This window comes from Scomber scombrus, chromosome 12, assembly GCF_963691925.1.
Source record: "Scomber scombrus chromosome 12, fScoSco1.1, whole genome shotgun sequence".
In the NCBI taxonomy this organism is placed as follows: Eukaryota; Metazoa; Chordata; class Actinopteri; order Scombriformes; family Scombridae; genus Scomber; species Scomber scombrus.
In genome coordinates, this window is record NC_084981.1 from 9848879 (window position 1) to 9876611 (window position 27733).

Below are 27733 nucleotides of genomic sequence, written 5' to 3' on the forward strand. Positions count from 1 at the left end.
ATAAAAATAAATAATAAAGTTGATCTTTTTTTTTTTCTCATTTGACAGTTGCTGAAGTCTAAAACTGAAAAGGCACTTTCTCCAAACGGAACTAGAAAGAATTCAAACACATACTAAAAATAATTAGCTCTAGTGCTGAACACGTCGGGTAGTTTTAGTCATTGTACAACAATTACACCAGGAGCCCCTTCCATGTGTCCACTAAATAGAAAAGGAGAAAAAAAAAAAAGGGATGTGAAATGCATAGGACACTTTCGCAACTAGTTCTACAGTGAAATGTATACCAGTGCCTTGTGTTTCCAGCCAACCAAAGCAACTGTCACTGCCAGTGTAAGCCAGCTTGTCAAAACTTAAATTAACACGGGGAATATCTGAAAATACTGTGGGGTCACGACTGACATGACAGTTTACTAACTACACATGCCAAAGCTCCCCTGTTTCACCCACCACCGGGGTGTGAAGGCATAAGGCTTGGTTGCACAGCAACACAGCTGTCTGCTATACAATGTAGTCCATCCTGTTTATGCTGTTTGCTGTCTCCAAGTCTCTGTTGTCCTGTTTATTAGTCCAATTTGGATGTTTGGATGTGGAGTTGGGGTTGGAGATGGGCGTCTTCTCGTCCCTCTCCACCAGTGTGTATGCTGGCTGTTTGGCAAAGCGGCCCTTCTGTAAGTGCCTCTCCTTGTCGTCCTCATCCCCCTCGGGATGATTTGTCCTTATTTTGGCAATGATGGAGTTCTTGTTTTCATAGTCTTTGATGGCCACCGTGAGGCCCACGTGCTTCTCTATAGGGTTCTTGATCTGGTTCAGCTGCTCCCGGACATTGTTGGTCGTGTTGTCCTCGGAGCCGGCGGCCGTTGTGCCGTTGTGGTTGCTCTGTTTCCGCCGGCGACGCATGCACCACAGCAAGATGGAGACCAGCACGAGGACCCAGATGACAATGAAGACGGAGCTGAGGAGGGGCACTAGGTAGTCTGAGGAAAGAAAACAAGACAGTTAAAAGGTAAATGAGGTGCCATAGATTTTAAAAAATGAAGTCCCAGCTGAGTACTAAGCAACAGCTTTTATTATATCACTACACCAAGCTTGCTAAATCATTAGCATGCTTTTGCCAGTGCAACCTGACCTCTGAGCCCTTTAACAGGGGAGGAGAAGGCTTGTATTTGGCTGTGGCGGCAGTCTGCTGTCACCGTGTTGATGAATGGTGGACACATGCAAGAGTCGTACTATGGGTCTAACCAGTCACAGTACGAGCCAATCTAACGCCACGTAGCCAAGCAGCTCTGCTCTTTCCATTGAAATCCTGGCTAGATTCTTTTTAAGCTCCATTTCAACTGCCATGGGATGGCAGACATGGGCGGCCTGAGTTGTGTGGGAGGTTTAGGAATTACTTTTCATACATGTTTTTCTCTGGTACACTGTCGTGCTGTCATATTCAGGGCTTGGCTCTATCTCATCTCATCTCTTCAGGAAAAAAACAAAAACTCCTCCCACCCAGTTTTTTCACATGCAAGTGTGTGCAAGTCTGGAAAAACTTTTCAAGAGATCGGAGGCGGTTCATACCAGTTTTGCTGGGGCTTGGCACGCGCACCTCTGCGATGGCGGTGATGATGGTGTTGTTCCCGTTGCGTTTGCTAACCAGGTCAATTATCCGGTCTGTGATCTCTTTAATGGGGCTCCGGTCCAAGCGATGGTCCTCAGTAGACTAGAAGTGGCAAGAAGAAAGTGCGTTTTTTAAATCTGTTGGCTCTGATTTAACTTCTATCTTGTCTGCCATCGATTGTATTTACTTGCTGTCAACAGATGAGACAACTCAACCAAATATATGTGAATATAAATACACCACATATCCCATTAGAGCATGTCTTAATGCTGCTAGCAGTGCATGCTGCCAGCTATAAATCAAAGAGGATTTTTTTGAGTGCATTAATAGAGGCAGACAAACATATGGCAGACTTGGATGACAGTGGGAGGAGGTACTTACGATGCAGACGTGGATCTCGTTGCTGGCTGAGTATGAGGGGTCACAGGTTATGGACACAGAATGCTCCAAGGAGAAATTCTTCACTACATACAAGCGCCTCAGCTGCTTACACACATCCTCCACAGTCAAGCTCTAGACACAGGGCAAAGAAATGAAGCAAACGTAAATGCACATGGAAAATAGAGGGGCAATCGAGAAGGGAAAAACGAAGAGCTAGACCTCCATTTTGGCAGTAAGTTCAACGCGCTATCTGGTTGGGATCCACCTCATTTAGATTAAAGACCACGGGCTCATATGCTTGTCACTATCTACCGCATGCTTGTTAAGCAACAGGCAAGTGATGATCCTATGTGGTGACAGAGTCGCCAGTGGTCCTGTTTAGTTCAAATCCTTATGATCCTGAAATTAATCTTACAGTGCGGTTGGTTTAAGAGGGGATTGGCATGAGTCGAAAGTGCCTGACTCTCAGGAACACCAAAACTTGGATACAGTGAGAAGAGGGAGAAATATCGCCACTATTTTCTTCCTGGAACACTTTTAATACATAACTGAATTGTTCATGGTCCTTGACTGGGAATCTTTTTTGCCCTGGAGGGATGCTTGAGCACTTCTGAAAACCTGATCTTTCACACTTTGCTGCACCCATTCAATTAAGGGCGGTGGAGTAAGAGAGGCATGAAAAATGACCTCAAAACCCTTTAATTCAATCTCTCAGTGCCTAGGTAACTCACTTGAGGCATGGTCTCCTTGTTGAAGGTGAAGGTGATGTTGGCGCAGCTGTTGTCCTGGTAACTGGAGCTGGGGTGGCATTTGGTAGGAGCCGGGGGAGGGTTGGAGCGCCAGCACTCTCCCAGGCTGAGACAGGGCTTCACAAAGCAGTGGTTCTCTTTGATGGGGATGCAGCTCTGGCCTGAAGGACACCCGCCTCGACCTTTGGCACCCAAGTGGCACGACATAGGGCCACACCACATCTGGAGAAAAGAATATCAGAATAAGTACAAAGATATTTATATACCATGGAATATACGGTAAAAGGTACTAGTCTGGGCATGATTATTGAGTAGCTTTTTTCAATACATTATTTTAAACTTGACTTTCTGCAAAACCCCTGGCATGTCTGTTGGTTGGTCAGTCTACCACTTTGTTCCAGGCTGACATCTCATCAACTATTGGATGGATTACCATGCAACTGTACAAATATTCATGGTCCCCTACAATCTATCCTACTGACTCTGGTGATGCTGAGCGCTCAGGTGTAAGGCTGCAACTAACGATTATTTTTATCATTGATTGGTCTATAAAATACCAAAAAATATTGATCATTTCTCCAAAGCCCAAGGTCACGTCTTCTAATGTATTATTCTGTTTGCACCAACTACATAACCCCAAAAATATTTCGTTTACTATCAAAGATGACATAATAAACCAGATAATATTCATATTTGAGAATCAGAGCATTTGGATTTTTTTCTTAAGTAGTGAAAATGATTAATTAACAATCAAAATAGTTGTTGATTTCTGTTTTATGAATGCATCAATCGTAGCAGCTCTACTCAAGTAGCAGCATTTTGGTTGGTTCCCTGGTTGTGAGCAAATAAAGATCCCACTCCTTGTTATTAGTAGCTTTGTACTGGTTCATTTCTATCCCACGTTCACTTTGAACCACTTACAATACACCAGATACTGTTATCAAAAGTGCAGCAAAAACACACAGCTTTTCCCATCAGACTATGTTTCAGACATTATCAGACTATATTTGAACAGGGTAGCCTATACTTCACAATCCTAGATCATTTTCACCCGATGATGCATTTTCCTCCTGAGGGGAGCGGTATCAGAGACGCACCATTGTTCCCCTTATGATTAGACGAGCGTGATAATGATAGCAGAACTTCAGGCCTCTACTGTATCTTAACTGAATCTCCACCGAGTGTGACATCGGGAGATCCAAAACTGGCATCCGACACCCATTTCTAACAGTGCCATTGTGTTTCTTCTCAAAACAAACTGCATCATTCTCTGTATAGAATTTGACACTCCTAAGCCAACTCCACCCCATGACACACAGTGTTGTCGAGGCCCGACATGGCCCTACCTGAGTTCCCACAGGACTCAGGCACCCACGCAATCTTTGAGTATGTAACTATTGCACAGTTCTACCACTGTAAGCATGCATCTCTGTACAGCTGCGTAGCATGTGTTACCGTTTAGTTTATATTTATAGACATACCTTTGTACACACAACTTTCCCATTGGAACAGTGGCAAGTGTTGCAGTCTTCATCCCATTTGGCTCCATCAGGGGTGACGTGTCCGTTAACAGAGCAATGTTTTCTTGTGACTGTGTTAAATACAACCGCAGCATTAGATATATGTCACAAATAGTATGTTTGTTAAGTGGACTTGCCCTTTACTGGAAAGTGGAGGCTCATACCTTCTTGACAGTGGGATCCAGTCCTGTCTGGTGGGCACAAGCAGCGATATCCATTGATCTCATCTACACAGGTGGAGCCGAAAGTACAAGGAGAGGACTGGCACTCGTTTATATCTGCCACAGAGGGGAAGAGTAGGAGGTAAGAAATGGCTCCCTTACAGAGTAAAGAGCACAGCCAGACAGCACAAATATTGGGTTAAGTAGTCAGCACACAAATAATTCCTAGGCTAAATTCACTGAGGTCATGTGTCATTTGAACAGTACATTCACATACACAACCAGTTAATAAAAAACAAGCAAATTTGCTTTAAATCAGTCCTGGACTTTTTTTGCCCCATGCAGCTTTATTAAAAGCAGCATCATTAGCAGGTATGCAGGAGCTAAAGGCTGGACTTAGCAGAACAAAGGGTTTGCAATGGGAAAGAATGTGGCCATCTGAAAGCCTTTAAGAGGGAAAACAATCTGTGTAATCAGTGTCAGAGAGCATGGCTGATTAGCTGTTGGCCTGCTAAGCCGGTTTCCCCCGGGGACAGCAGCAGGGCCCGGTGGAGTGACACCGACATGGCTCAGTCTGGCCTACAGCCCAATGCACAGATAATTGGCCGGCTAGACCTTCCCGCGGCCCGGGCCTGCTCTAACCGACAGCTCAACCAGGGATCAGGGAGGAGCGGGAGTCAGGGTTAATACTCACTGATCCGACAGTCTGGACCCGCGAAGCCCGGGGCGCACTCGCAGCGGTACCAGTTATCCCCGTCGACGCAGGTTCCGCTGTTGTAGCTGCAGAAAAAAAAGGGGGAGGGAGAATGAGACTCACCCCTCTGGGTACCCCCTGGCTATTTTTTATTTTTCCTCTTCACAGACACACTATCTATTTCAGGCTGGCATTTTCTCAACATTCAACTCATAATGACCATTTCTCAGAGGCAATTTAGGCAATCCGACTAGTTCTTTTTATTGGACAAGTGTGCATTGGTTTGGGAGTTAGCTCCAGTGGTGTGTGGTTAAAATACAGTCGCGCCTGGGAGTTCAACAAAGGCAGAGTTAGCTGATTGCATCCCAGGAATGACAGGGAAGGGTGTATGCCTGGTTCTCAGCAGAGATAGAGAAAGCCTCCAGGTGAGAAACCATACAGAAGGAGCACCCTGTTTACATCTGTCTAAATATACAGGAAATGTTTGGCTTCCACTTACCATGGGTGCGGACTGCAGTCATTGGTATCTGAAATAAATTTAAAAAAAGAAAAAGAGAGAGAGAGACAGAAAGTTGTGAGTGTCTTGTTTTCCTTTTTCTCTTTCTTTCTCATGTATGAGTGTTTTGTGTACATGACAGCAAAGAGCATGTCTGAGCTTGCGAGTGCATAGGCGTGTTGGGCCGGTCGGGCCTGGCCATGGACGCCGCGCCGCCTGGTTACTCTGCCTTATTAACAACACAGAGCAAACAAGCGAGTCGGCTCTCGCCGTCAAAATGAGTTCCAGCTTCAACCCCCCCCCCCTACCCCCACCGCCGCAGCCGACACCTCCACACCCAGATTCCCACCCCGGCTGTTTCTCCCTCCCTTTACAAATGTTGGGGGAATTCATGTTTTGGAGTACACGCGCTCAGGGCAGGGAAGCCAGGGAAATGGAGGAGAGCTGTAGAACAAGCCGACATGTCACTGTTCGGACAGGAATGCAACGACGAGAGGGGAGAGAGTGAGAGAGAGGGGTGTGTGTTGGACGAGGGGGAGAAACATCTGTCTCCACTTTCCTGAGTTTGAGCCCCCTTTCTCCCTCCTCCTCCTACTCTTCTTTTCTCCTCTCATGGCGGGCAACAGCCAGAGAGGGAGGAAAGATTTTTTTTTTTTTAAAGAAAAAAGGTATAGATCAAGAGGGGATGGGAGAGGAACAAAAGTCAAGATTTAAATCAGATGCAGGACTGCACCTCTGCACTAGGTAGCAGGAAGTTTATCATCATTAAATGGTAATAACTGTCCGCATTATCCCATCTGCCACTCCCCCTTAAAGAGCACTTACTCTGCGTGCATGTGGGACCCTCCCAGCCTTCCTTGCAGACGCAGGTGAAGGATTCCCCCGTCACCACACAGGTACCTCCATTCTCACACGGGTTTGGAAGACAACTCGAGTTCTTGGCTGCGAAGAAAAATTTAACAGAGAAGTTCAGTTTTTTTGCAGTACAAAAGCAATAAAGAGGATTATCAGTGCAATCAGAGCTCCAAAACCTTAAACAGTCACAGGAGACTCGTGTGTTTGACTTTTTTTTGGTCAGGTTTCTGTTTTTTCTCTGAGGGAATCTACATTCCATGACTTTGAAGTGTACTGTCAGTGCAATCAGGGGGTTTTAAGCAGATATCTGTAAGCGCTGACAGAAGAAACGTTGACAGATAAAAAGGATAAGAGCTGTTTGTGGACCTTTCGTATCTTACAGATCTGATTAATATCTGATACAAGAAGGTGCTCTCCCACAAAGCGATCTTCTTGAGGCGTGAGCATGTGCGGGTGTAAATGTGAAACATTAATCCAAACCACCGTGACCGTGTGACCGTGGGACCGTGGGACCGTGTGACTCACCTATGTTACAAGTCGTGCCTTCCCACCCTGGTGAACACTTGCACTGGAACGTGTCGCCCTCGTCGTGGCAGGTGCCACCGTTGTTGCAAGTGGCTTCATCGCACTGACTCTCGCCTGGAGGGGGGGGGGATTTAAATCTTAGGTTTGCTTAAGCTGTGCACTCACACATGTCTGAATAAACACACACTCAGTATAGAATATTGGGTAATTATATACAGCCATAAGCACATACCATGAGCCTGCACAGACAGACTACACGGTTGTGGAAAAAACAAAAGAATGGATCTTACGGGAGTGGCACGTCTTTCCCTTCCAGCCATTCTTGCACTCGCAAAAGAAATCAGTCACCAGGTCTCGACATGTCCCTCCATTATGACAGGGGTTGGTGCTGCAGTCATCGATGTCTAGTGGAGGAATAAGAGAGAGGTTTTGATTTATGCACAGCTTATCGAGCCGATCATCAAACAGATCTTTTTATGTCGAAACATGGGTTGAGCAGTCACGTGGAGGGTGAGGTGTGGCATTGTTTTTGAAGTCACGGGACATGCTGTCCTACTTACTGATTTCGCAGTGGTCCCCCTCCCAGCCGTCGCCGCAGATGCATTGGTACACGCTGACTTTGTCGATGCAGGTTCCCCCATTACGACATGGGTTGCTCTCGCAGTCATTGATGTCTACAAAAAAACAAAAAGGAAAAGACGAGAGAGCTCAATCTCACATATCATGAAGAGTTTTGCAATGTGTTTCGGTCTCAAACGTCTTGTTTTAGTATGTGTGTGTGTGTGTAAACTGGTCTTACTCTCGTGACAGTAGGTCCCTCTGAAGCCCTCCTGGCACTCGCAGCTGAACTGGCCCCCAGCCTGGCTCCGGCAGCGGCCGTGAGGTCCACACACATTGGACGAAATGTAGCGCTCTCCTCCTGGCGTGCTGTTGGACGCTACGGCGACAGTGCAGCTGTCAATCACTGCAGAGGGGGAGAAACACAGGGACGGTTGCTGTTAGACAGAAACAACTGATGCAGCCTGTTAGTACAAACTGTTCGTTCCAAATCATAAAATGTGGTTTGTGTCTTGTGAGTGATATGGAGGGATGGGAGTTTAGTTTATTGCTGATATTTAAATGAGATACGCAGCTGTCGACCAGTCTATGCTGAGACAGCCAACAAGTGACCGAGAAAAGGAGTGAGTAGTGATTAAGTAAGGGATCATCAGGGCCCTCACAGATAATGCTGACTAGTCAGTTAAAAATTCCCTTCCCCAGTGAAAAACTGTATCTCTGCGAGAAAAAAAATTGAATGATAGGAGAAACAGCGATAAGCTGTTATGCTTTCATAAGCAATTCAGAGTGATCCTGTTCACTCCGCAGTGAAATCCCTTCCTTTCCCCCTGTCTGATCAGGTTAGGAGAGTGGGGTGAATTCGCTCCCCTGTAATCACTTGATTCTTGCCAAGAGCAGAGAGAATCTCACCGTCTGCTATCTGACTCCCTGGTTGGTCCACTCACTCAATTACACACGCACACTTGTGCACACACACAGAAAAATGTGCACATTCATTGAGGGGGAAAAAGAAGAGGTAGCCCACCAAGTCGTTACCAGGAACACACACAGTGCTATCAGCCTTGTGCCAGATTTTCAGGGAACTCAGAGGAGGGGAGAATCATTGGAAAAGCTTTGCTGAGGAGATGGAGGGGGGCATTCATCAAGGGAGCTACACTAAAAAAAAAGAGAACATTTTGCTCACCTAGGCCAAGAAACTTCAGTGCATGAAACTAAAATATAGGTATTGCCCTCATGGGGGAAAAAGCGGGCAAAGTGTTCAAGCAAATGGACCTGGTCTTATTCAGCATTTCGCTACAGCGCGCTATGCAGATCACCTTTCAGGAACGTTCTGGAAAAAGACAAAGAGCGAAAAGCTTGTGGTTGTTGGAGGCCGGAGACATACCTTTACACGTGGTGGTGCGACAGTGGTCTTTGAGGTGAGAGCAGTTTTTGCCCTCGTAGTCCTCCGAGCATGCGCAGTAGTAGTCTGTGGCCAGGTTGAAGCAGGGCGCTCCATTCTGACACGGGTTGGGCGAGCAGTAATCGATATCCAGCTAGGGCAGAAAGGTATTGAATAGAGAGCGGTGAACCTGATAGCTGACATAGTTTCTGCTACACTAAACAGAGCAAAACCCACAGCATCCTCCCTACAGGCTGTGCCAGGAAACAACACACGCACAGCACTTGGAGGAAGGGGAAAAACAAGGCAGAGACATAGGAGCCGTCCTCTGAGTCTGGGCTTCAGCGCTGAGGAATGTATCCCGCTGTAGCCAGGAGCAGCTTCAACAAAGCACTCCCTTTTAAAAAAGGAGGACTATGGAACAACAGCCATTTAAGAGGGTGGGGCAGGAAAACTTTACAACGAACCCAAAGGCAGAAAGGGGGCAGGAGGACGAAGACAGAGGCTTAAGATGCTAAATGATAGTGGGGGGGGGGGATTGCACGCATGGGTGCTTAATTGTGTGAGGGACAGGGGTGGCAGACGTGTCTCACCTGGCAGAGGTTTCCTGAGAAGCCAGCCAGACACAGGCACTGGAAGCCGTTCACTTCGTCCTGACAGCGCCCGCCGTTCAGACACGGCGAGCTCGAGCATTCGTCGATGTCCCTCTCGCAGTGCTCGCCGGCGAAGCCAGGGGGGCACACGCAACGATAGCTGTTTACCAAATCCTTGAGTGAGAGAAAAAAAGGGAGAGAAACCTGGGTTAACCTCACGTTCGCCACAAATTTGATTAACTGCTTTGACAGGGTGGGGTCCAAACAAAAACTGTCAAACCAGGGAAACAGAATGAAGAGTGAGGCTGAGAGCAAGGGGGGTGGCAGAGGGGCTGGTTTCGGGGGGTGGGGTTAGTGACAACTTTCAAGGAACATTATCACAGTTCCACAATTATTTCAACACATTTTCCTGGCACAGGCTCAACACAATAATGTTTATGGTAATTCAATCTAGTGTGGTCAAGGAACTTGTGTGTCCCTCCCTTAGAAACCCCTCTGAACCCACTCCCCTCAGATTTGATTTCAGAGAGGAATTCCACAACAATTCCATAGTTGGTTTGGAGTGAACAATTTACAGCAGCTATTTATATAACCGCTGTAAATGTCCCAGGCTCCGACAAAAAAGACACTAAAAACAAACATAAGCTGGCAAATAAAGCGGCAATACCAGATAAAGCTAGAGACACGAAGCGTACCTTGCAAGTTCCTCCATTCTGGCACTGGTCCTTGCAGTCGTTGATATCTGCGGAGGGAGGGGAAAAAACAAATCTGAGGATTCGTTCTGAAAGGCTTGACTAAATAGTCTGTCTTTGAAAACTACTTTTGTGCTTTATGTTTCCAATGCAAAGGGGTGGGGGGGGGCTTTAAAAACATTGTGGAGGCTAAGTGAGAGAGAGCTCTGCAAGAGTTGGAAACCGTGGCTGTGGAATCAGTGCAACACGGTATTGAGCAATCCTGTCTGCTGCCAAGTGAAACCAGTCCTGGGATTGTTTTGAGCCACCTCTAATCACCACAGCCTTGGCCACACACAGGGCTAATAATCATACTGCAGATTCATTTACACTGTACTTGTCCAACTATTTGCTTTATGCCTTCGTCTTATAGCAGTGAGTTGTGTTTTTTTTTTTTTTTTTTTTTAATTCGGGCTGTGCTGAATGAACAGAAGAAAAAAAAAAAAAAAAAAAAGGGAGGCATAAGCTGGACAGGTGTCCCGCTCCACAGCTGCGGCTGACGGCCTTCTACTCACTGATGTCGCAGTTCTGCCCCGTCCAACCAGGGATGCACTCGCAGAAGTAGCCGCCTATCAGGTTGCGGCACGAGTTGGCGTTGACACAAGGCTTGCTGTCACATTCGTTGGCATCTAGAGAGAGGGAGAGAGAGAGGAGGTGGGAGGGCGGCGGTTGGTGGCGCGTTCACAAGTGCAGTTGACAGCATTGAAGTGTTGGTAAAAGTTAACCCTAACCCACCTATCAAACACGTCTTCCCCGTCCACTGTGAAGGACAGTGACACTTGTAGCCGTTGACCAGATCCTGACAGGTACCTCCGTGGTTACAGGGGTTTGGAGAGCAGTCGTCGATATCTGTGTGGGAGAAGTAGACCGCTGGTTATTCAACGCCATATTTCCTGTGGAGGGTGTCGACGCGTAAAAAAAAAAAAAAAAAAAAAGGGTATAGTGTAATCTTACTGATGGTGCAGGAGGGGCCGCTCCAGCCGGATGCGCACTGACATTCGTAGCCTTGACTGGTCTCGGAGCAGCTCCCTCCATTAGAGCACGGATTGGACAGACAGGCGTGTTCCGCTAGAAAGGAGAAAAAAAAAAGACAGCGTTAGCCAACAGGTTACACACACACACAGCACTGTGACTCATTTCAAAAAGGGAAATTCCACCCTTGAATACCTCTTATCTTTCAAATTTATGACAATTCATCCTGTTTTTCACAAACCTGCTCTCTTGGGCAACAGCTGTAACAGATATTTACATTGTACTGCTGTTAAAATATCTCACTGTGACATCATGTGATCTACACCCACCCCCCCCACCCCCCACCCCCCCTTATCCATAAGGAAACAAATTAGATGTAAAAATGCATTTCAGCTTGTGACTCTCCTCCCTCCCACCCCGGACCATTCTGTCAACAGAGCGCACCCAGGGGTCGACTCCTTCCTTCAACCTTCACCCATCACCTACCCTCCTCCTCTTCCCCTGCCCCCAAAAGCCCCGCTCAAACCCCTCCCACCCGTCTCACTCTCATTACCCGGCCGGCGGACCACACCACCAGGAAATCATCTTTCATGCTAAGCTGACCTGACCAACGCACCGTGACTTCCCTCTGACTCCCCGCCATTCTTCTTCTGAGTGGCGGGGCAAGATGAGAGAGTGGCGGGAGGACGAGAGGGGGATAGGAGGGGGGGTGGGGGGGTAGCCTCGGCCCTGTAGCTTCTCCTTTATGGGTGAATTAAGGATGAGTGAGTCCGAAATGAATCAAAAATAAATGATTCACTCAGGGAATAACAAGCCGGTCGGAGGTGATCAGCGGACGGGTCTTGGTATGCCATGGGGGGATGTAGGGGGGAAGGATGCAGCGCTGCACCCTGGGGCCTCCCCTGCTACAATAGCCTGACGTATCCCCTCATCTACGGACCTCCTGTTACGAAGGGCACGGTTTCCTGACATCTCTGCAGTTAAGCTGTCAGCACCCCGCGAGACTCAGATTTAATGAGGAAAAAACCATCATCTCCATGGTAAGTGTTTGCAGCAGCTGAACCTTAGCACCACACCCATCTGTCTGGAGTGCCTGAGGAGCGAAGGGATGACCGCCGACCACCGACCGCACCGCACCCCCCCCCCACACCTCAACATCAAACTGGTGGATTACCTGACTTGTGGGCCACTTGTGCTGGAGTGGAAACAGATTATTGCTGAGTTACCACCTCCTCTGATTACAAACTCAAGGCACCTCTGACCTTTAGTCTGCAGGCTCACCGAGACCAGAACATTTCAACTTATAACTGTGAGCAGTAGTTTGAAATCCTGTGAGATTTATTTCACTAGTAGATTGTTTTTTTTACTTAAAAAATCATGACTTTTAGTCCCCCTTATGAGACAAGCTCTACAAACACTGGATCCTAAATTGCCCACAATTCAGCTTGATAGCATCTTCCACTGGACCCTTCACTTCTGGTTAAGGCCCGTGTCTTTAAAAACACCACAACCACAGTTCATAACACAGGCTTTATGGTAAAAATTAATCATAATAATGAATAAAGTTTGAAGCTCAAGATTACCCGATGACATCATCACAGTTATTTTCTCAGACTTTCGAAAGCTCCCTCCAGAGCCACACGAGACATTATCCAACTGTTTTCCACAGGCTGAGAAGTAGTCCGCGTGTGAATACACTGAACTTAATGTGTCAGACGCTTTAGTGCTCTTTATAAGCCTACTAGTGATCATTCTAATTCATCTGCTGAGCATCATTACTCACCTCTCTCGCAGGTGGCTCCAGAGTAGCCCTCAGCACAAGTGCACTGGTACTTGTCAGGTCCTGTGTTGATACACGTCCCTCCATTCAGGCATGGCTGGTGAGTGCCACAGTAGTTCAGATCTGGAGGAGGGGAGGGGGGAGGAGTGTTTCACAGGGCTTTAGTTTGTTTTGAGACAACACGAGCCGCTCCTACGGCGACCAAAACTGAAATAGGAGGAGGCAATTAACCTTTATCGCAAAGATGGCCGCCCCAGTTGGTGTCGCACAGGCACTGCCAGGGTTCTACACAGGTGCCATGTACACAGCCAGGGTGAGGGATGCACTTGTCACAATATTGGCCTTGCCAGCCATACAGACACCTGCAAGACACACACAGAGCCATGCGATCAGCCTCAGAAAGGGGACATCAAATAAAAATCATTATCAGCCCACCTATACACTTGAACACACACACACACAGACACACACAGACACACACACACACACACACACACACACACACACACACACACACACACACACACACACACACACACACACACACACACACACACACACACACACACACACACACACACACACACACACACACACACACACACACACACACACACACACACACACACACACACACACACACACACACACACACACACACACACACACACACACACACACCACAGCGACACATGCAGGACATTCAGGCATATTCAAAACAATCACAGCACGGTCAGATAATCCCTGTGGTATCTGAAAATGCTAATATCTTAATCTTTTGTTTATCCCAAATTCCTTCAGAAGCAATACAGCGATAATCTGAACTTAATGAACTACACATTAGCATAAACTGCATGGAGCTGCACAAATGAAACAAACAAAGAGGCAGTATTCCCACCCTCACAACTGGGCTGCGTCTTAAAAGACCACAAATTAATCTTAAGTAGCAGAGTGTTTATGCAACAGCTTTTATACAATACTTGGGGACAGGGAAACAGAGGAGTATTTAGCATTTTACCAAACAGAAAAACCCCCCAAAACACTAAATTACAGCTCCAATGGGACCGTTAGCACGGCTAACATTAGCATGTGGCCAGACGCTCTCTTTAACAACACTGTGCCTGTGGCTTGGCAATAGCGACATCATTGCCGAGAGGAGTGTTCAGCCCTCCTTTCTGCTGTTACAGAGTTGCTCATCCTGGTTCCCATGAGTAAGGAGTCAAGCTTGTGCCCCAGGACCAAAGGAAGGGAACTCAGCCTGCTGACCGCTGAAATGTCCAGGTCCATAATTACACTGATAATGCTGCCTTTTTCCCCTCCTGGGCTCCATAATTAAGACTGCAATCTAGCCCTACTGATAAAGTCTGCTCTTTAAAAGGTGGCGAAGTGGCGATGCAGTTGCTGCTATGGAGCCGAGCGACAGGAAACAGTGTCCCTCTGGGGCAGCGGAGCGCTGATTAGCCCCGAGAAACGGACGGACTGTAAAAATAAACGCGGTGGTTAAGTAAACTTCAGTCTGTGATTAGAGAGGCTATTCTTAAAAAGTGTGCTAATCCTCTCCATGAGAAGCGGAGCAAGATTCCTCAGCAGGATCCCAAATTATTTACAGTTATTACACAGCCAAATTACCGGGGAATGTGACATTACATTGTGCGGCGCTGCTGATGCACATTAAGATTTTAACCCTCTACATGAATGCAGAACTCTTTCAATAATCGGTATGTTGTTGCTTTTGCAGTTAAAGCTTTTTCAAACCAGTTCTCTACTCACTCACAGGTGCACTGTTATTACTCTCATTAGAAACAATAAGAGCTGGCTAAGGCTATCATTAAAAAAATCAAAAAATCCCACGGAGCGTCATTAGCTGTGACTGTGCTGACATAAAGTTAGTGACAAAGAGGCTGGCCTAGCATGAAGCCAGTGTTGCTATGTACTGCTGTTGTTTAACTCCCTGAACTCAACGATGGGAAACTACTTACTCTCTACAACAGTAGTCGAGCTTGCTTGGAGGGTTTGTTGGCAGAGTGTGTACAAACAGAGTTAAACCCAGAGCTTTATATATAGCCACACCTGTGCAGAGACTAAAGCGATTCAACCCTCTTGTTCTGCCAGTGGCCACACAAGCACTTACAAGAAACCTGATGATGTCAAAAGCATGGGAAAAACAACAAAGCTCCTGCAGAAAATGAACAAACCTGATCGTCTCTGTGCTTGATTTACAGCCAAATCAGACAACTAAGAAAGCAACCGATGCCTGAGCTCTGGGAAGAGTCAGGCAGAGCGGGGCCTCCTCCAGGATGAGGATGAGATACAAACTGTTAGTGCACACACAATGCTCCGGCTCTGATATCCATCTGCGTCTGGGCTTTTCCTCTAGCTGTGTGCATAAACAGCATTAGGAAGCCATTAGCTACACAAACAATACACTTTAAAGCTCATCCGAATGTTACACACGATTTGACTGATAACGCTTGCCTCATTAGAGGGAAACACATAGGTTTCCAACGTGGCGTCTTGGCCAGTTTCCTCAGACTGGCAGCTCCGGTCCAAAGCCCTGCATGAGATTTCCAAGCAGCTCAAGTCTGTGTCTTTTGCTAAAGCCTTGGTACAGATAGTCTCTTGGCCGAAAACCGGAGCACGTACGAGAAAAGATCCATGCCATGACAGAATTGGCGCTTGGACAAAAATCCCTACATATCTGAATGATCCACACCACAGGCTTCTGGCACGGGCCTCCATAATAAGTACAGGCACTTGGACAAACCCATGTTTGACGTTTCACATAGTAAAAACACAGTCAAAACATTGATACAAGACTAATAAATCATACAGAGCGGCCCTCGGTCACTTACTTGCATCCACCTGGCTCCTTACATGATCCGTGTTCGGTGCTGCAGCCTTGTCGGCATATAGCTAGAAGAGGAAGAAGAAAAGCATTTAAACTGCCTGCTAACTAGATTCAAATTTAGCTTCTTTTTTTTTTTGTTACACATTTTAATTATAGCTATAAATCATATAATTAGTACCCGCTATGGCATTTCAGCCTGCAAGAACAAACGGCCGAGCTTGCCCCGACATCATAAGATATGATTCACAAATGGCCCACTACGTAGGCTGATTACTGGGGGGGATAAAAGTTTATTTCTGGTCGTGGATGCAATGAAAAGCTCATTTGAATTGAAGAGGAAAATGGGTGGTGGTAGGGGGGGGACAGAGTAAGAGTTCAGAAACAAAGTCTCCCATTCAATGCCAACAATGCAGCAGACAGTGTATCAGCATGAATCACAGATTACAGTCTGGCTGCTAGTTTTAGAAAAGTCATTCACAGTCTAAATACTAATCCGACTATCTTGAGCTGCTGCCTTGAGCGCTCTTTCCGTTTTTCCCAAGTGATGTCACCCGCTAGCCCACGTCTTGCCATTTCGGCTCACCTGTGTTGCAGTCAGGTCCGGACCAGCCTTCCAGACACGTCTTGTTTCCGTTAAAGTCGCATGTGTAATGCCCGAAGAACTCGTCCCTGGGCCGACAGAACTTGTTGCAGCCGAAGCCGTAGTAGTGCTCGTCACAGCTGACTCGGATCTGGTATTCGAACTGTGCTATGGGGCCGTTGTGAGTCAGCTTCTGCCAATGCAGGCTGGGGTTGATCATGCCGGAGTGAGAGGCTTTCTCTATCAACCTCCCGTCTGCACATAAAAACAAATTCAACACCATCAACACTGACTGCGAGGGCTCTTGTTAAACATTTAATTTCAGTCGGCATTCATTAAAACGTCGGAGCCAGGGAATAGAAAATGGGAAAGCAAGCGTAGAACACTGAAGTTGCGATGTTTACCGGCATTCATTACAGTGGGAAACATGGCCTAAGAATCCTGACACAAATTGCAGAAGATCTCTTAGATAGCAGATTATATGTAATTAAAGCAACTATGTGTGCTGGAGAGGAAGAAAAATACGAGGAGGAAATGCAGGAAAAAAAAAAAGAAAGGGAAAAGGCCTGCCTTTAATGAGCACTCTTAACTGCTTTTTTTCTCACGCTCCCTCTCCCAACTCTACCCCGGCTTGGGTTTTCTGATTCTCAGGTTTACAGCTTGAGGACATTACTGGTCTCAGATGCTGCCCTCTGCATCTGCTCAGGCGAAGACAGAACCGCAGCCGCCATAAATTACAGCGTTAGGACACCAATGCCACAGTCGGTGCTGCGAAGCCTGCCAGTGTAACATCAGCACTTTTTTTTTCCAAGCTGCTTTTCTCACATACATTCTTGTAAACAGCAGTTAGAACAGTCTTGATTCGACATGTTTTTCACACAGACGCTTACGAGTATCTATCTCTGCTTCTGACAGAGAGGCACGGCTTATATTGAGCTCTGTTTTTTTTCTTCTTCTTTTCTACGTCAAACAAGACGAGGTCACGGCTCTGTCAAGCAGGCAAGGACTAAACCTGAGAGCCAAAGGCTGTAATGAGCTTCACACGCAGAGCAAACACACTGGAAGTGAGCAAACATGCTTAGCCCAGTCTGCAGACGCTGCACTGTACACATGCGTACACGACCTGCGCGCCGCTCGCTACCTGATATCTAAATCTTCCACCTGGGAGAGAATGAAAAATGTGTCACAGTGGTTATTTAGTGCGCTCGCATGAGCAAAGGTGGCTGACCGCTGGGGTGAATTGCTCCTCTGTGTAGTATGATGCAATGCCACTGAATGGGGGGGGGGGGGCGGCGGCATGCTGTCATTTATTTACTGTGCTGTGGTGTGTATAGGAGGGGTTGGAAGGGGGGGGCGGGGGGGCTGAGTGGGTACTGAAATCACAGTGCCCGGTAACATTTCGCAGCGGTCTGGAATCCAGAGCTCAGCTGTGTGGCATTTCTCTACCGACCGCTGGCCTGCAGTGTCAGGAGTAGCACATCCTCGCTACCTGCTGCCTGGCATGGAGCTAAACATAAATCACACAAGCTTTATAAGGCTTAGAAAGGCCGCATTCCAGCATAAAATGAATTTCATATTAAGAAAATCCAAACTTTTAAAGGGGAAAAGGTTTGTTTTTCACATACTTCACACAAAATCCTCTTAAGTAGGAATTTTAAATCAGAAAAATCATTGTGTAATCCTGGAGGCGTCAAACTAAAACTCTTTTTTTTTTTTTTTACATTTTAATAGGAACAAGTTGGCATTTGATTATATCCGTTAGGCTAGTCACAGGCACATGAAGCTAACATGAAGCGAGCTAGCCTGCCGGAGCTCAGAGGGGCTTAACCAGCATTGAGTGTGTACATTCAGGGGGCTTTTCACACTGATGCCCTAATAGCTCTCTGGGGAGCGGCAAATACAGCAGAAAAGACCGAAACCTTGTTGACCTCGAACAGACCTGCATAAACAAGCATGGGACGAGGCCCGCCCACAGCTGGAATCACTGTGCCACCCCCCCCAATCTGACCACCGACCCCAGCTGGAATGTCAGGATAGTTAATGGCACAAACCAAAACCTGGCAACCAGAGTTTATATTCAGCTCGCTGCCACAGTCTTCTCCCCACATTCATGAGAAACACCCGCAGTCTTTAAGTACATTAAAAAAAAGGCCTGAGCTCAGTCTGTGGAGCACCTTTGCCAGAGGTAACTTTAACCTACAGTACCACAGCATATCTCAGAGGCCTCAGCCCCACCCTCCAGCCCCCCACCCCCCTCGCATTGTGACTGCTGGCTGGTCGCAGCGACGGGCTGAGCGTCCGGATGAACTCTGTGTTTCACGCCTCAGTGACAGTGAGACAGTGTGACCCCAACCCTGGCTGGCAGCACCTGCCATCAGTCATCGGCCAAATGAAAACATTTTCATAGGGGGGGGGCAGCGTGGCCCCCTCTCTACCTCGCCACACATCCTTCTCTCTGTCTACAGCCCCCCTAGTCTACCCTATCCCCGCTACTTCTCCTCCTCCTCCTCTCCTCCCTTACAGGCACCTGTCAACACACTTTCTTCTTTAAGACACACAGGAACACCCAGTGGACCATGTGGAAGAGGGTGGTGGGGGGTGGTGGTGGTGGGGGGGGGGTTCAGGAAGGATAAACTTCCTTTTCTGACCTTCGGCACGACTCCTTTCAGACGCTGCAGCGAGGGAGAGGAGGATAGGAGGCAAAAAGAGAAAGAGAGAGAGAGAGAGACAAGATGGAGATGCCAAAAGAGAACAAATACTCACCATTGGTTTCATTGTTGAAGTCCAAGGCTTCCACTATCAAAGTGTAGGACCTCTGAGGAAGACAAGACAGAGATGTGACCAGTTAGTCAAGATCAGATCATGAAAAAAAGAGACATTACTGTAAACCTACAGGCCATGCAGCCAACCACACAACCTCTGACACCCTTGCGTTGTGCAAACTATTTTTCCACACTGGTTTTTATGAATACATCCATTCATTTGTAGTCAGTCAAGTTTGACATTATAATTAACTAAAGCATAAACAACATTTAGAAGTTTATTTTCCTTTAATTATATTTTCATTTATTGGTTTCTGTTTTAAAGCCTCAGGGGGGGAAAATAAATCACATCCATGGAGGTTTTTTTCGAGGTTTCTCATGACTCCAGGAGCTCTGCCAGCACAACTTTGCAGCTTCACCTCCCGCTCGTTGACTTAACGATGAGACCTGCTACTATTACTGCTACTGAGACATATAACAACAGTCTAGCTTATCTGATTAAGAGAGGATAAGCTTGCAGTGGTGGAGCGCTCTGCGTTGCGACGATTAGGATGACAGACAAATGGGCAAAGTGGTCTGGTCTAGCTGGACACCCACCCAGCAGGAGGGTGTCTGATGCACCGAAAACATCACCCAGACCGAGCTGGGCTGCACAGGACAGACTCTTGAGTAATGATTAGAATAAGTCGAAATAAAAAAAAATAAAAATAGCACTCCGAAAAGGATACTACCCTGCAATGCCAAAAATATGTCTTCATCTCAGCCACGGTAACCTTGCTCACTTTAGAAACCATTTTTTCCCCCAAACACAGTTCTCCACATGTTTATAAAATGTGGCGAGAGCAACCAGTGGACAATTTCCAGTATTCTGAGAAAGCACACAGTCCGTGCCGTTTTGCAATGTATATGGGATTTTCAATTTCTTGCTAATTTATGGACCTCTAACAGAGCGCTGCGAATGCTTTGAGTGATCCAGATTTGACAAGACAGAAAGAAAAAAAATGCAGAAAGAAAGAAGAAGAAAAAAAGAAGTGTATGTGACGGATGGTGAGGCAGGGGGGGAAAAAATTGCAGGAAAGGAGAGACAGCGAGGGTAGAGAGAGAAAGAGAGAGAGAGAGACTGAAAGAGTGCTACACTCTGGAGGGCCTGTCTTGATTTCAGCACTCCTGAAACGCTTTGTCTGATTCGGGGTCGGTAGCGCTCACACCAATATCAGCTTACACATTCACACTGCCCTGTGCCACAGTCATGGGGGAAACGAACAATGTGCCTGCGAGCGTGCATGACAGAGTCAGAGAGAAAGTATGTGGTTGTGAGAAAGTGTAATCCACTTACACTGCTGGAGCATCCACTAGAAAACACCTACTTGTTACATTCGCACACACGCTCGCCCCTAACGGCGCTGCTCGGAGGCATTTCGGAGATTCTAAAATTGCCACTCCGGCCCTTTTTTTTTTTTTTCTTCTTCTGCTTTTTTTGCTGCGATGACTTCATGGTAAACAAACCTGCTTGAAGGAAAACCCCTGTTCACTTCCCACAGAAAGCAAAAAGCTATGACTCACTCTTGAGCCTTCTTTCTTTTCTTTTTTTTTTTTCTTCTTCATGGCTTTACCTTGTTTTGTCAGACATTCAACTTTCCATCTTCCCGAGGAACACATCTGTCTCATCCTGTGCCAGCATTTCAATGTAATCAGAGCGCCGATTGTTTGAAACGCGGAGCTCATCAGCAACACAGCCTTTTACAGTATGTTCTGACTCAAGAATGGTTGCAATCATTTTGACACAGAACTCGAGTAAGTGACTCAGTGGTAATGTGATACCTAATCATTCAAGTCTACTACTACCCCAACCTACAAGCTAGCTATATTAACACTAACAGGAGTCCTCTGGCTCCTCTTCAAGCATTAAGCTGTATCATGTTATTGCTTTTCACCTCATGTGTTCACACTTAGCCAACACTTGAGGAGCTTTTGCGTTCATTTCCCATTAGGGGAGTAATTTTCCAGTCTGTACAACTGCACATGAACACATCATTCTAACAGACCTCTCACGCCACTTCTCTATCCACGCAGACTTTAAAAATAATTTTTGCATTTGGGGAGGGTCATCCAAAATAAATCCCACATATGTGACACAGTGCAGTAAATGTGATGAGTTCATGCCAAAAAAACAGGAACGCGACTGCACCGCACCATCGCTGGACAAACGCGAAGTCTGAGAAAACCGTCTGCCTTGTAAAATCTGAATATTATTCATGATTGTGAAATAAAATTGATGTGGAAATGACAAATATAAGAAGACGTAAGTAGGTGGACAAAAAAAAAAAACTTGCGTCAGAACTTGTATTTACTACAATAGATGTCACCCTTCAATAACCTCTCAAACAACCAACCTTTTCTTTTGAAACTGGCTTTGGAAGCATATTATTATTTTACAGGCGGTTACTTTCGGAGCAACAATGGATCCTTGCCAACCGAAAACATCCCCAAGCTTGCTTCACCTGCTGCATGATGAAACCTCTCATTGTGTCCAGGTTGAAATTGATGGGGGGGGGGGGGGGGGGGGGGGAGAAAAAAAATCATTATTCCCTTTGAGGTAGCCTGTTGTCAAGGAGCCTAAAGTTTAAAGGATAATTAGCAGGATTGGCGTAATTGGTAGATGTGCTACATGGCAACACACCCACACCTTGTGCGATTAAGACTTGCCTCAACTTGGGATCTATTGCAGCAATGTGAGTGTCATCACCGCTGATTGATCATTAGTGTAACATAAAAATGGGCTTTTCACTTCACTTTTTTTGTCTTAAAAAGTTCTGATGCACTCATAAATGTTGCTGTATCATTGAGTTCCCATCAACTAAAACTACAGCTGAAGATCTAGAGGATTTGTGTTATCCATCAACAATGTCGTAATGCATTGTAGGGGTGGGCGATACGGCCCTAAATTAGTATTTCGGGGTATTTCTGCGATCATGATATACTTGACAACATAACAAAATGCTCCTTGAAGGATTTTTGGCTTTCCTTGTAGTCAGCTGGGTGCTTCTTGCTTGAGGTGGTTTTTGTAGATAGTCTTTTTGGCACTTCTTACATATTACTATGGTTTGTTGTACATCTGCTCTTTTGTAACCAAACCACTTCCACACTGCTGAAGTGGCTCCCCCTTTTTCTGGAGCCGACCCCTCACTGTTACTTTCGCTTTTGGCCACGCTTGTTGTTGCGAGTTGGAATATTGCCATTATCAGGATATGAATTAAATATGCCGATATCATCATGATACAATGTGGCACACCCCCTGGCGCCTTGATCCAACGAGCAGCCACGCCATTAATGGGGACGTTTAGCTCCGGAGCAAACAACTGCTTCCAGAAAAAAAGTGAGATACCGCCTGACGACTCGTTCGCTAACACTCCATAACTCCTTGGCGGTTATCAGCTTGGAACCGTCTGCCACTGCCAGGTTCACTTTTCCCAGGCTCCCAGCTGACTCACAACTTCTCTTTGAACTACAGAGCTCTCACTCTCTCTCTCTCTCTCTCTCCCTCCCTTTCTCTCTTACTTACACACACACACACAGACACACACACATCCAAGTGCAATAAGTGTGGCCATATGTCTTCTTATCTTCCCTGGCCAAGCAGACACTGTCCAACAGACAAGCAACATAAGTGATAAAGATCATTCCAGTTCGGATCACACCGACTTGCCAAAGAACACTACTGAATCCTCTCACTAGGGGAATTTTCCAAACACACACACACACACACAGAAACACAAGGCTTACATCCTGCCCATGACTGAAAATGGAGCCATCTAATGTACCATTCCAAGGTAATCTAACAAAATACAAAAAAGGTATGTCTCACAAAAGCAACAGCCAAAGGTCTAAATAAAGGCAAGGCACAACAGATGGGGCTAGTCTCGGCCTATGCTCGGCACAGAGGAAATGTAAACAGTCTACTCAAAGGGATGTTGACCTTCTGTATCAGTTTTCCTGAGTCAATCACTTCAAGAGTATCAACCTGAGATCTAACCAATGATTGGGACTGCTAAGTAACACACCCTGTTTGCCATTACACTCACAGCTCAGTGGTGAAAACACACCTCCGCTAATCACCTCCAAAAGCCAAAACACTGCACTGACAGATTGGGAGGAAAAAGAATGCATTGTTTGCCATGGGGCTTATGCTTTTTTTTTATTAAATGAAAACAAGAGTTAGGGAAAGACTGTTGTACAATCAACAGCTTATTAAATATCCTGTAAAAGGTACGTCAGCTGGAATACGACAGGACCTCACCCTACCTCCGCCAAGAGAATCACACCTCTCGCCAACTTAAACAAAAAAGACACAGCAAACAGATTTTGGATCCCTCGCAAGTCAAACATGATCAAAACACGAAGCTGGAACTGGGAAAAGAAAAGTCTTATCAGCCATTTAACTAAACAAGCAGCCAGTCATCTGTCTTTTTAGATGGGTCACTAAGCATTTAGGGAAACAAAAACAGGGGCAACAGGTGATCCCAATTAAAAGGTTGTTGTTGTTGCGGGTCGTGATTCCATACAGCTTGAAGCGACTGATAAGATTATGTAACGACATACTGACACAACACCGCAAGTATGCTTAAAAAGGTCGTTGTTAAAAACGGAAAACAGAAGGAGGCAGAGGGAGAGGAAAAAAAAAAAAAGAACGAACATACTCCTTTTCACTCTTTCACTTGAGCAATTTGCACTTAACTGCCACATCAGAGCAGACTGCATAAAACAAACATGTCATTACTCTCGCAGCTGCCGGCAGCGCTTACCCTCCAGGCTGAGCCGACTATTGTTTTACGACTCACCTGATCCCGGTTCTCAGACTGTTCTGACTTGTCAACAAATTGATCAGCTTGGTCAGCGTGTCACAGGTCTGAGGGGCGACAATGATGCTATACGGGCATAATCACATCAAATTTGAGTGTAATTAAAAAAGGCACCCAAAAACAAATACGGCTTGAGATGAAAAGGTAACAGATTCCCCAAGAAGGATATCTGGAAGAAGTTGCTTGGAATGAGCCCAATCTAATCATTAGGAGCAATCCAATTAAAACAGGTCTTCTCTTTCATTGTATCTACTGGGCTTAGGTGTAACATGGGTCAATGTGCTGAATTGGCCACAGAGGCAAGGTCACAGTTTGCCTGAGAGCCAACTTCATCACTGCTGAGTCTACCACAACTGCTTCCTGTTGCTTGCCCTGCACTGGCATTACAGCTGCACTGCCTCTATTATTCTCTGTAATCCTCACTGTAGTCACTGAGGGCACACTATTGTCCCTGCTTGATACACTGTGAGGGCCCGGGTAGCTGGGCCCACACTTGGAATAAAAGCATGAAGCAAAACGGTGAATCTATACAGGGCTCTATAGCACCAGATGCGTTTCATGTTAAAGATGTCCAGCCGACGGCATTCAGCTGGACGCCCGGCTCTCGCCCCTACCTGATCTAAGCACATGTGTGTAGCCTCATTAAGTGCAGCAGTTACTGTGGGTGGCAAGGTTAAAGCGATGAAATGCCTGGGGTCCAACCGAGCGTGACTTAAACAAAGCCCTTAGCCTGGACAAGAGGCCAACTTCATGCAGCTCACAAGAGAGGATGAAGAGAAAAGGGGGGAGAGAGAGAAAAAAAATGTAAAAAAAAGCTTCATGAACTCAGAGTACCCAACAACCCAATTGCACCACACTGCCATCTGTCCACAGCAGCCAATCAACTGATGAAAAGGACAAAGAGTGATATCATACCTAACCTGACAATTGTTAATGTGCACTGAAGTAAAGCACTTGAAGTGAAGGATGAGAGAATCTAACGAGCAGGCTCTGTTCTTCCCAAAACCTCAGGAGCCAGTGTGTTCCCAACCCCTCTTTTCTACAGCAGAGTTATGTTATGATACATTTATCGAAACCTGAGATTGCTTAACTGAACCACTTACTGCACAGAGATGAAACCACAAAATGGCAATGCTGCCAAACCATTGAAACTATTTTCTACACAGTCCACAGACAATAAACTCTGAACACTACAAGAACATCCTCCATTTGGTCTTTGAGGACAACACATTTAGGACATGTAGGCCTCTGGACAAAAGCAATATGAGCAAAGAGTCCTGAAACTTGAAATGGTACCAGGTTTCATTTCAATGTCAACATGTGCTGTTTTCAAAAAGGAATGATTTCCAACCAGTAAGATGAAACTAATCTGGCATTGAGCGTCCATGCCAACTCAGTGTTGCTATAGTGTGAGTATAAACAGAAACCTTTGTCTTTAAAAAAAAAAAGAAAGAAGGTGTGATGCAGCAGTGGAGAGCACATAAAAATACAGACGATATCAAATTGTATGCTACCATGCTGAGAACATTGTTTAACTGGCTATCAGATCAGAGAAAACACAAACCTAAATTATCTGTTCTGCCCTGATGGAAACCACTAAGTGAAAAACAGAAAAATGTACAGCAGGCATGATTTTCCCAGTTCTTTCACTTATTCTGGCTGTGTGGGGGCCACACAATGCTCGAAATTACAAACTTCCATCAAGATTTAGATAAAAATAGCCTCTGTGTAATTGGACACACACATACCAACAGGACAGTGCCTTTCACCCATCAGGCACAGCAGAGGAGTTTTTGCGGGCCAAGCTGTGGGGCCAGTCAGTCTGTGCGGAGACCTTGTTTTTTTTCTCACTACATCGAAATGTGCTCCAGCATGGCAAATCATCTCTCACACAGACCTACAACACTCCCACAGGCCTGTCAGGCCCATTTATTTACTCTATGAAGAAGAGCTGACACTTGAGGAAACCAGAAAGTGGGTTTTCACTGTACTGAGCAACATGACCAGCTGCCAGGGAGGCAGAGGAGGGGAACTCTGTAGATCTCAAGTTTTTTTTTTAATTTGTAGAATTCAACCAGGCTGAGGGAAAATATTTATGGAGGCACATATCAAGAAGGCACTGTAAAAAATGTAATAAAAGTACCAAGCAAAGTAAATAATGCTAGATAGTGATTGTGTTTAGAAAGTAAAGATCAGATTGATGGCCATCTGCAGGTTTAAGTGATCTATAGGTCATAGTTTACCTACTTTTCTTTACTTCTCACAGCATGGGTGTGCCCTTAAGCCAAATTCTGAGACTTTTACCTTTATGGTTACCTGACATGCAACCTAGTTTTAAAACCCCTAACAATATTTAGACAGGAAAAAAGACAGTCCTGGGCCTGATGGGAGAAAAATACCTGCACCTGGTTAATTGGCGCAGATAATGGAGGAGAGATAATTCACACATAGCTAATTACCCAAAGAGAAAATCAGCTTGTGTTTGTTGTGCTTTCTATCCAACTTTTAGAGGAGGGTGAATGACTGACGGACAGTAATTGCGCAGAATTGCCTTGCAAACACACATTTTCTCCCCCCCAAGCCCCCCCTCTTTTTTTTCGTTTGAAGAAGCACGGCGGGAAGCACAGAAAGTTTGTTTGCTTTTTTTTTTTTTTTTTTAAGTCTCCAACTCACCGGCCAGGCAAAACTGAAGGGTAATATTATCCGCGATTTGTCATTCCTCACAGAGCTCTTGAAAGAAAAGGTATTCCCTCCGAGGACAGGCGTAGATCCCATTCCGAAGCTGCAGGGCCCCGCAGCAGAAACTCTCGACTGGTATTCCTTCAAGCAAACTCTAAAAAACGCATCGCACTCGTCCCGTGTGCATTTTCTATCCGCCGTGTTCCGTGTGCCGTCGCAGCACATGCCGTTCTGCAGCTCTCCGTTCACATTGTGCATCGATAAGATTTGCAACTCGAATTGTCCCGATCCCTCTGACACCTGTTGAAGACAGAACAGTGAATGCAATGGAAAACAACTTTACCCTCATCGTATAAAGAAAAAGTGCACTAAACACGAGTTGCTTTGCTTTTCCCCTACATCTGTAAGTTATTCTTACAGCTGCGCTATCTTGTTCGTATTATTAGCGAATCCGTGCATATGATAAGAATAATAAATGCGATTGCATCCACACAGCTGAACTGAGTGACCCCCTTTTTTTCCCTCCACAGTCTCCCTCCCCAGATGTAATCCACGTACCTTCACGAGGAAGCAGAGCAAAAAGGCAACAACGACTGAGCCCCGTCTCAAAATCATGCCTCCGGACTGCTGTTGCCACTCGTTTGTACTAGTCGTCTGGCCGACACACGGCACCAGAGCTCTCCTCTGGTTTAAACATGCACGAGTGAGGGGGGGGAGGTGGGGGTCGACACTTCTGATCAGCAGAGCACAGGTTCCCGATTCACACAAGATCTCTTCTTCCTCGTGTATGTCCCGCAAATATCTGCCCAAGCGTCTCGCTTGTTTTTCGTTATCAGACAGTTTCCACTTTGTTGTTGAAGAAAGTTTACACAGTAGCCATGCGGCAGCCGAGCCCACTGCTGACTGACTGACTGACTGACTGCTGGTCCGAAGTGGAGCTGGCTGCACAAGTTCAACAGGGAGGGGAGTGTCTGTGTGGAGCCCACTTCCTCCATATTCATGAGCA

At 46.1% G+C, this 27733-nt stretch overlaps 1 protein-coding gene across 1 annotated transcript; it reads right to left on the reverse strand.

The window, feature by feature from the left end:
- Nucleotides 1-9: 9 nt before the first annotated feature.
- jag1b (jagged canonical Notch ligand 1b) lies at nt 10-27642 on the reverse strand. The gene is made up of 26 exons (XM_062430060.1): nt 27286-27642; nt 26722-27027; nt 19191-19242; nt 16431-16682; nt 15852-15912; nt 13231-13361; nt 13003-13122; nt 11202-11315; nt 10983-11096; nt 10763-10876; nt 10212-10258; nt 9517-9690; nt 8927-9077; nt 7784-7948; nt 7545-7658; nt 7275-7388; nt 6985-7098; nt 6430-6546; nt 5608-5635; nt 5109-5194; nt 4418-4531; nt 4215-4324; nt 2716-2955; nt 1985-2116; nt 1564-1705; nt 10-974 (listed from the first exon to the last, which is right to left on the reverse strand). Exons 1-26 carry the CDS (start codon nt 27340-27342, stop codon nt 499-501), a joined length of 3645 nt encoding a protein of 1214 aa, XP_062286044.1. The 5' UTR covers nt 27343-27642; the 3' UTR covers nt 10-498.
- Nucleotides 27643-27733: the final 91 nt, after the last annotated feature.